Consider the following 9,926-nt stretch of genomic DNA (forward strand, 5'->3'; position numbering starts at 1 on the left):
GTGACGTTTCGGGTCGAGACCCTTCTTCAGACTGAGTCTGAAGAAGGGGCTCCACCCGAAACGTCACCCATTCCTTCTCTCCCGAGATGTTGCCTGACCCGCTGAGTTACTCCAGCTTTTCGTGATACCTTCGAATTAGGAAGCAGGATGGAAACAGGCCCACTTTCCCAGCACCATTCCCTGAGGCACACCATTAGTCATCGGCCTCCAGTCCAAACTTGTTTCCTAATTGCGCTTTGCATTCATATCTTGCTTTTTTCCCCAGGCAGAATTGATGTGTTATTTATGTTTAGCATCTTGTCTGTGTACTGGTGATGCTGCTGCATGCAGGATTTTCATGGTATCTGTTCCCCACCATACCTGTGAGCACGACAATAAATATGACTCAACGTGATCTGAAGAGTAAGAAAATAACTGCAGATGCTGGTACAAATCGAAGGTATTTATTCACAAAATGCTGGAGTAACTCAGCAGGTCAGGCAGCATCTCAGGAGAGAAGGAATGGGTGACATTTCAGGTCTAAAGAAGGGTCTCGACCCGAAACGTCACCCATTCCTTCTCTTCTGAGATGCTGCCTGACCTGCTGAGTTACTCCAGCATTTTGTGAATAAATACCTGTGATCTGAAGAGTGGTCTCAAGCCAAAAATATCACCCATTCCTTCTCTCCAGAAATGCTGGCTGTCCCACTGAGTTACTCCAGCATTTTGTGTCTCTCTTGGGTGTGAACAAGCTTATGCAGTTCCTTCCTCAACTTGACTTAACTTAACTCGAATCCCCAAGGCAAAGCATAATTTATCAAAAAGATATGCACTTTGGAAGAATGGAAGGGGAAGTACAATGTTTTCATCAGGTCATAAGGGATAGGAGTAGAATTTGGCCCATTGTCTACCTCCATTCAATCATGGCTGATCTATCTCTCCCTCCTAACCCCATTCCCCTGCCTTCTCACCATAATCTCTGACACCTGTACTAATCTTTGGGCAGCCACGGTGGCGCAGCGGTAGAGTTGCTGCCTTACAGCGAATGCAGCGCCGGAGACCCGGGTTCAATCCCAACTACGGGCGCTGTCTGTACGGAGTTTGTACGTTCTCCCCGTGACCTGCGTGGGTTTTCTCTGAGATCGTTGGTTTCCTGCCACACTCCAAAGACGTACTGGTGTGTAGGTTAATTGGCTTGGCAAATGTAAAAATTGTCCCTAGTGTGTATAGGATGGTGTTAATATGCGGGGATCGCTGGTCGGCGCGGACCCGGTGGGCCAAAAGGGCCTGTTTCCACGCTGTATCTCTAAACTAAACTAAACTAAACTAGTCAAGAATCTTCCCTAATTACGTGATCTTTTCATTCTGTGATGACATAAGCAGCAAAGTGGCAGGGTCTGAATATTCCCACAAATTTCCAAATGTCAGGAAGGACATTCTTGCTATTCAGGGCGTGCAGCGTAGGTTTACTAGGTTAATTCCCGGAATGGCAGGACTGTCATATGTTGAAAGACTGGAGCGACTAGGCTTGAATACACTGGAATTTAGAAGGATGAGAGGGGATCTTATTGCAACATATAAGATTATTATGGGGTTGGACTCGTTAGAGGCAGGAAACATGTTCCCAATGTTCGGTGGGCCGAAGGGCCTGCTTCCGCGCTGTATCTCTAACTAAACCAGATGGTTCTCAGGTAAGGGAGAAAACCTCGAAACTCAACCCTCTCCCCTGGGTTTCAATAGTTAGTTTGGAAAGCAGGTCGGTTGTGGTGGACAGGTTGGTGGATAGATCTGCTCTTTCACCGATGAATTTGAAACCACTCCAGAAACTTGGAGCAATTCCTTTCCCATTACAGAAACATTGCAAGGACATTTTAGCTTGAATGAATTACTTTATAAACACGTGGGGGGGGGGGGGGGGGGGAGTTTTGGAACAAAGAGTGTTAATTGAGATTTAAAAAAAATTGAAATTAATTAAATTAATTGAATTAATTAAAAATTTAGATTAATTGAGATTTAAAAAAATATTGATAAGGTATATACAAAGAGTAAATCAGAAAAATCCATTTTCCTTCACAAAGAGATTTAAAAAAATCAGGAGACATAGAATTAAAAGAACTGAAAGAAGGGTCAGACCACCGAGAGACTTGTGTGATGAAGATAACCGATTACTGTACCAACTGGAAAACAAGTGAGAGGAATAAATGTTCGCGTACTAATCGATCAGTAAAAATGTTGTACCTTTGCCAATGTACAATTGACAATTGAATTACTTGCTCGCACTTGTACGGTGCCACCCAATGCAATACAACCGGATGCAACATTCTTTTCGAAAATCACAATGTAGTTTAATTCTTAAGAAAATTCTCTTGAACTTACTCCAGAATTATTGCTCTACTGTACGTATCAACACTTTTAACATCATGCCGACATAATTTGCGCAAGAATAAAATGTTACCATTGTGCGGGAAATTTTCAATAAATTCTCCAACGTACTCCTTAAATTAAGAATGGAATGGAGCAAGTTTATTTCCAAACTCACCAGAAGGCTGAATTGCCAGGCAGGCTGTCAGCCAACACATCGACTGCAAGCTCATCATCTTTATGGCCATATTTTCTTTCCAGTTTATTCCTTGTGTTTCAGACCTCAGTTAAAACGTGATCCTCCGGTGTGCTCAGAAGAACGGAATGAGAAAGTTAGTGTGCAGTGCTTGGAGTTTCAGTTTCGTTTGGAAATTGTTTTATGACAGAGTCGTGTTGCAGAGCACGATGTGGTGCCCTCCAACGTATCATGATGAAAACAAGTCATTAAACTGCTTCTGTTCCCCCTGCTGGAAGCTGCAGTTCTTGAAGATTCAACTCACTGTTTGGACTAAACTAAATGAGGATAGTTCATGAGACTTGGAAGAAGGGTCTCGACCCGAAACGTCACCCATTCCTTCTCTCCTGAGATGCTGCCTGACCTGCTGAGTTACTCCAGCATTTTGTGACACCTTCGATAGTTAATGAGACTCTAATGGTTGAATCACTAACTAGTTCAAGTTTGGCCTTGCAAAGGACCTGCCAATAGGTTATTATATGGCCGATGACAGAAGTGCAGAGTGTGTAGGAAGGAACTGACTCTGTGTGTCTCGGCGATCTATTCCTCCCATGATTTTATGCAACTCTCTAAAATCACCCCGCAGGTTTCTATAGGTTTCTCCAGCTGTTTCATGAAGTGTAGCTGGTACTGCCACAACACTCTTCTCCCACCAACACAAAGTGGCGCATGTGTGGAAAGCTCTGTCACTGTGTGGAGTCTTGTTCCAACCGTTGAAGACGACCTCTCTGAACAAGTTCCCAGCAGGGATGTCATCAAGGCAAATGTGTTTCGTTTAGAGATACAGCACGTAAACACGCCGGTGGGGAAGTTAGTTGGAGTTTGGACTCGCTATTTGAAAGAGACTCGCTATTTGAAAGAGGGAACTAAAACTGCAGACGTGAAGGTTTTATATTTATAACTTCTATTTTTCTCTTCCTCATCTATGATTTAGAATGATCTTAAATGAATGTCACCAGAGAGGGGGCCTGATTCAGATATCGGATACACTGAGTTGTCATTCTTCACACATCTGGAATGGGGTGACTGGACTTGTATTCACTGGAGTTTAGAAGGATGACAGGGGAATCTTGTAGAAACATGTAAAATGCTTAATGGGTTTGGATAATCTAGGGACAGGAAAAATGTTCCCCATGATGGGGGAGTCCAGAACCAGAGGTCACAGTTTAAGAATAAAGGGGTAGGCCAGGAGTTTTTCTACTGGGGCGGCAATGTTTTTTTAATTTATTTTTGCTGTCTCACTTTGCAATGTGTGAGAGTGTTAATATGATGTGAAACTCACCAACGTCTCGTACATCCCTTCCCCTGCTGCTAGTGCACGTGGCCATGTTTGAGTGGCTCCCCTCAGGTCTCTAATAAACCCTTCCATGTCAACTGGATGCCAAATTCATTTTGAATTCAGTCTGATAAAGGGTCCCGACCCGTACATTTTGCACAGAAATGCCGCCTAATTACCAAGCCAATTAGCCTGTAAGCCTGAGGTAGACACAAAATAGCTGGGGTAACTCATCGGGTCAGACAGCATCTCTGGAGAAAAGGGTCGAGACCCTTCCTCGACCTGAAACGTCACCTATTCCTTTTCTCCAGAGATGCTGTCTGACCCGCTGAGTTACTCCAGCTTTTTTGTGTTTATCTTCAGTTTAAACCAGCTTCTGCATTGCCTTCCTACAAACCTAAAATACTTGTACGTTTTTGGAGTGTGGGAGGAAACCGAAGATCTCGGGGAAAACCAACGCAGGTCATGGGGAGAACGTACAAACTCCGTACAGACGGCACCCGGGTCTCAGTGCAGTACGCGCTGTAAGGCAGCAACTCTACTGCTGCGCCACCGTGCTGCGACTTAGTACTGAAAGTAACAAAGAGACAGTTATCAACAAAACAAAGCATATTTTACTGAAGGCATTGGACTTCCCTATACACTGGGATCAGCCAATCATCCCTGTCCCGCCCGCAATTGGTCCAAAACGCCGCAGCGAGACTCCTGACGGGTACCCGTAAAAGGGACCACATCACCCCGATTCTGGCCTCTCTCCACTGGCTCCCAGTACAGTACAGAATCAACTTCAATACAATACAATATATCTTTATTGTCATTGTACAGGGGTACAACGAGATTGGGAATGTGCCTCCCATACGATGCAATAAATTAATTAACTAATCAGCATTAATTTAAACAACCCAATGAAACAAATTGTAACAGTTTTAATACGGAATAAAGTGCAAGTAGATCTGTGCCGGATCACTGTGCGATGTGACCATCCGGCTCAGCAGGACCGGTTCATAGCAGCTATGGCCCTGGGCATGAAGCTGTTCCTGAGTCTGGAGGTGCGGGTGTAGAAGGCCTTGTATCGTCTGCCCGATGGTAGAAGTTCGAACAGACTGTTGCAGGGGTGTGAAGATTCTTTGTGAATGCTGGTAGCTTTTCTGAGGCATCGTGTGTTGTAGATGCCCTCCAAGGCTGGTAGCTGTGTTCCGATGGTCCTCTGTGCTCTATGGACTACCCGCTGAAGAGCTTTCCTCTCTGCCTCCGTGCAGCTGAGATACCACACAGGGATGCCATGTGTTAGGATGCTCTCTATGGTGCAGCGGTAGAAGGTCGTCAGCAGCTGTTGGGGTAGGCCAGACTTTTTCAGTGTACTTAGGTAGAACAAGCTCCTCCTATTCACAAACAAAACCCTAAACGGGCTTGCCCCCCACCACCAAATCAAAAATCTTCTAACCCACCACTCTATCTCCAGGTCCCTCAGGTCGGCCGACTTGGGGCTACTGACTATCCCGTGGTCTAGGCTTAAGCTCAGAGGTGACCGCGCTTTTGTGGTTGCAGCTCCTAGACTGTGGAACAGCATCCCTCTCCCCATCAGAACTGCCTCCTCCATCGACTCCTTTAAGTCCAGGCTCAAAACCTATTTCTACTCCCTAGCATTTGAGACCCTCTGAGGGGGCGCTGTGAACTGTTTATGTATGTGCTGTTATGTTTGTGTGCCATTGTATGTTCATTCTTCGTACCTGAACTGATGTACAGCACTTTGGTCAACGTGGGTTGTTTTTAAATGTACTATACAAATAAAATTGACTTGACTTGACTTGACTCAGGATACAATAGTCGCTCATGCAAAAGTGTATCAAGAGCCAAAGCACATGGTCCACCAGGTGGCGCCACCAGCTCTGACTGCCTCGCCAACAGTCTGTCTTTCCTTCTACTTTTTAAAATTATTTTAAGTATGAGTTAAAGTACATTTTAGTGTTTCTTGGTTTGTTTTATGTTGGAATTGGGGGAAACCTTTTTTCAATCTCTTACCTCGACGGAGTTGCGATGTTTCTCCGTATCGTATCTCCGTCCCCACTGCGGCCTAACACCGAGGAGTTGGCGGACTTTCCTGGAGACCGGCCCGGCGCTCCAAGCCGCGGGCACGGCGCGGACGTTAACATCACGGAGCTGCGATCCTTTGCCGGGGATTGACTGTGGAGAGCTCCAACCACGGGGTCTGTGGACTTTAACACCGTGAAGCCTGTGGTCTCTGGTAAGAAGAGGCCGACTCGGGAGCTCCACGCCGCGGAGAGTGTTTCAACCGTCCCGACGCCGGAGTTTCGATCAGCCTGATGCGAGGGCCTCGGACAGCCGGCAGCGGCGACCGCAGACGGTTCAACAGCCCCGACCGCAGGTGAACAAAGAGGAAGTGATTGAACTTTATTACCTTCCATCACAGTGAGGAATGTGGAATCCGCTGTGGTGGATGTTTATGTTAAATTTTATTTTATGTGGCTGTGTGTCTTGTTGCTTTTCACTTAATGTGGCTGTATGGTAACTCATATCTCACTGAACCTTAATTGGTACATGTGACAATAAATTGAATCTTAAATCTTGAATCTTGCTACCCTTTTTTCCTAAAGGTACTGATAAAATTAACACATTTCTCAAGAGAGACCCCATTCTAACAGAAGGTCTCCAGTGAACAATGCAGTTTTAGGCTCAGGTCACCAAGCCTGTCATTCACAGAGATACGTGACCTTCTGCGGTCAGGGTCTCCATCTACACGACTCTCTCTCTCTCTCTCTGTGCGCGGGTCAAGGTCACCTTGAGTCTCCGCTTCCTCACCCCACGATCTTTCCAATTCTCCACCACTGATCCCTGCCACGTGACCCAGTGTGCTGCTCACCAGTCTGGGAGAACTCACCCAGTCCGTTTCTCCGGCTGTGATTATGGTGATGCACCACTGGAATGGTGGACACTGGCATTTGCCAGTAGCCCTGCTTACTGGGAGTGTGGACAGCCATTGCTGGAAGGCCTGTGCCCACGGGGATTCCCATAGATAGCGTGGACCAGCTCAACAACGTGAGAGGCCACAGCTCCAAACTGGGATGATGTGCAACTTGGAGGGGCACTCACAGGTGGCGGTGTTTAGTTTAATTTAGTTTAGTTTAGAGATACAACGCGGAAACACCCCTCTTCGGCCCACCGGGTCCGCGCCGACCAGCGATCCCCGTACATGTACACTCTCCCCTACACCCACTAGGGACAATTCTTACATTTACAATGGCGGGACTATCATATGTTGAAAGACTGGAGCGACTAGGCTTGTATACTGTAGCGACCATAGGGATTGGTCCTGTGAGTCGAACCCTCGGATTGGCCAGCAAGGTCACGTGGTGGTTTTGGCGCCCAAAACCAGTCAGTGGGAAGAGAACTTCGATGTAAACAGTTTGAGTTAATGGTTGCCTGTAATCTCGGTTGTTATCCTTTGTAATTGAATATTGCTACCGCAATAAACTTCTTTAACAAAGTACAAGCCTCCAGACTCGCCATATTTGTGACCCCGACGTGATCTAGCCGATCATCTACCATGCAGGGACAAGACGCCTCTGCTTCGGTTCTAACGCCCGGCGTACCGCAGCTAAACGCGGTCAGCGTTCATCTTCCTCCATTTTGGGCGCATCAACCACACCTTTGGTTTGCCCATGCTGAAGGTCAGTTCCACCTGAGAAACATCTCGGTGGACGAGACGAAGTATTATTACCTGGTCAGTGCTCTACCGCCGGAGACGTCCACGCGGGTGATGCAGTTCATCACCTCCCCTCCTGCAGACGGCAAGTACGAGGCGCTGAAGGTACTCTTGCTTCGAACCTTCGGATTCAGTAGGCATGATCGAGCTGAGAGGCTTATGCACCTACCGGATCTCGGAGATCAGCTGCCGTCCGCCCTCATGGCCGAAATGTTGGCTCTGGCAGGCGAACACAAGGATTGCCTCATGTTCGAGCAGGCATTCCGAGAGCAACTTCCAGAAGATGTTAGGCTTATGCTCACGGATTGTTCTTTTAAGGACCCCGTGGCATACGCGGAGAAAGCCGATGCGCTCATGGCGTCCAAATCGAAAAAACACAGTTCGATCAACAGGGTCTCGGCATCATCGGGCAGCCCACAGCGACGCCAAGATGGCGCCGCGACTCACGCCACTTCTCCGAAACCTCGCTAAAAAGATCCGCACAAGCGCGGCTGGTGTTATTATCATCTGAGATGGGGGTGGAGAAGCCCGCAACTGCCGCTCACCTTGCACCTTCTCGGGATATGCCTCGGCCGATCGTACATAGAGGCGGTTGCGATTGGCCAGAACCGACGCCTCTACGTCAGGGATCGATACACGGACACAGAGTTCTTGGTCGACACGGGAGCCATAGTAAGCATCGTACCGCCGACCGACCTCGAAGCCCAATCGGGTAAGAGAGGGCCTACCCTCATCGCGGTCAACGGTAGCCCTATCCGCAAGTATGGTACGCGGGCAATGTCTCTGGCTTTCGGCACCCGCACGTTTTCGCTCGGGCTCGGAGGTTGCCGACTCGTACGGTGGCATTGATGTCTCATAAAAGACGCAACATCAGTTTTAATATGTTACCAAGCAAACCTCGTGCAATGCAATACAAGTAACGAGGAGTTTTAGTTTAGTTTGGAGATACAGCGCGGAAACGGGGCCTTCTGCCCACCGAGCCCACCCCGACCAGTGATCCCCGCACATTGACACAACCCTACACACACGAAGGACAATTTTACATTATACATTTACAGCAAGCCAATTAACCCACAAACCTGTGAGGCAGCAGCTTTACCAGCTGAGCACGTGTGCTGCAGAAGAAAGACAAGGTTATTTGTGACAGTTACAACAGGTTGCAAGTAAAGGCCCGTGTGTGGTTTTGAAAATCTCAGAGGGAACTAAAACTGCAAAGTGGAGCGTACGTAGTTAGACTTGAAGGTTTTATATTTATAACTTCTATTTTTCTCTTCCTCATCTATGATTTAGAATGATCTTAAATGAATGTCACCAGCGACAGAGAGAAGGCCTGATTCAGATATCGGATACACTGAGTTGTCATTCTTCACACATCTGGAATGGGGTGACTGGACTTGTATTCACTGGAGTTTAGAAGGATGAGAGGGAAATTTTGTAGAAACATGTAAAATTCTTAAGGGATTGGACAGTCTAGGCACAGGAAAAATGTTCCCCATGTTGGGGGAGTCCAGAACCAGAGGTCACAGTTTAAGAATAAAGGGGTAGGCCAGGATTTTTTCTACTGGGAGGGGGGGGAATGTTTTTTTAATTTATTTTTGCTGTCTCACTTTGCAATGTGTGAGAGTGTTAATATGATGTGAAACTCACCAACGTCTCGTACATCCCTTCCCCTGCTGCTAGTGCACGTGGCCATACTTGAGTGGCTCCCGTCAGGAGGCCGGCTTCGCTGCCGAGGCTGTCGGACACAGTGGAGAAGGGCAACCTTTGTCCCCCAAGGCTGTTCAGACCCTCAACTCCCAACCACCCCTGTCCCTCTGCTCACCCTGCTAATCCTCCCCCCCCCCAATAGCTTTTGTACTACTCTACGCGCCTTTGTAAATGGGATAAATACAGTGTTTTGAACTTGAACTTGGACTTGAATTTCTAAGCACTGCGTCATCTCCTGCGGCCTTTTGAGGACATTGTTTACTCTCGGCAACATCTCCACATATTCCACGCCTGGGACAAATGCTGACACCTCATGTTTTTATCAGGTCCCTTATAAACCCTTCCATGTCAACTGGATGCCAAATTCATTTTGAATTCAGTCTGATAAAGGGTCCCGACCCATACATTTTGCACAGAAATGCTGCCTAATTACCAAGCCAATTAGTCTTCAAGCCTGAGGTAGACACAAAATAGCTGGGGTAACTCAGCGGGTCAGACAGCATCTCTGGAGAAAAGGGTCGAGACCCTTCCTCGACCTGAAACGTCACCTATTCCTTTTCTCCAGAGATGCTGTCTGACCCGCTGAGTTACTCCAGCTTTTTTGTGTTTATCTTCAGTTTAAACCAGCTTCTGCAGTGCCTTCC

The 9,926-nt window shown here is 47.2% G+C and overlaps 1 protein-coding gene across 1 annotated transcript in view; it reads right to left on the reverse strand.

The window, feature by feature from the left end:
• LOC144601584 (uncharacterized) overlaps nt 1–2,717 on the reverse strand; it is a 24,489-nt gene extending 21,772 nt beyond the window's left edge. The window contains exon 1 of the mRNA XM_078413793.1: nt 2,519–2,717. Within this exon, the coding sequence (XP_078269919.1) occupies nt 2,519–2,588 (70 nt within the window). The 5' untranslated portion in view covers nt 2,589–2,717. The remainder of the gene's footprint in view (nt 1–2,518) is intronic.
• Nucleotides 2,718–9,926: the final 7,209 nt, after the last annotated feature.

The sequence above is a fragment of the Rhinoraja longicauda genome, chromosome 17, assembly GCF_053455715.1.
Source record: "Rhinoraja longicauda isolate Sanriku21f chromosome 17, sRhiLon1.1, whole genome shotgun sequence".
NCBI lineage: Eukaryota > Metazoa > Chordata > Chondrichthyes > Rajiformes > Arhynchobatidae > Rhinoraja > Rhinoraja longicauda.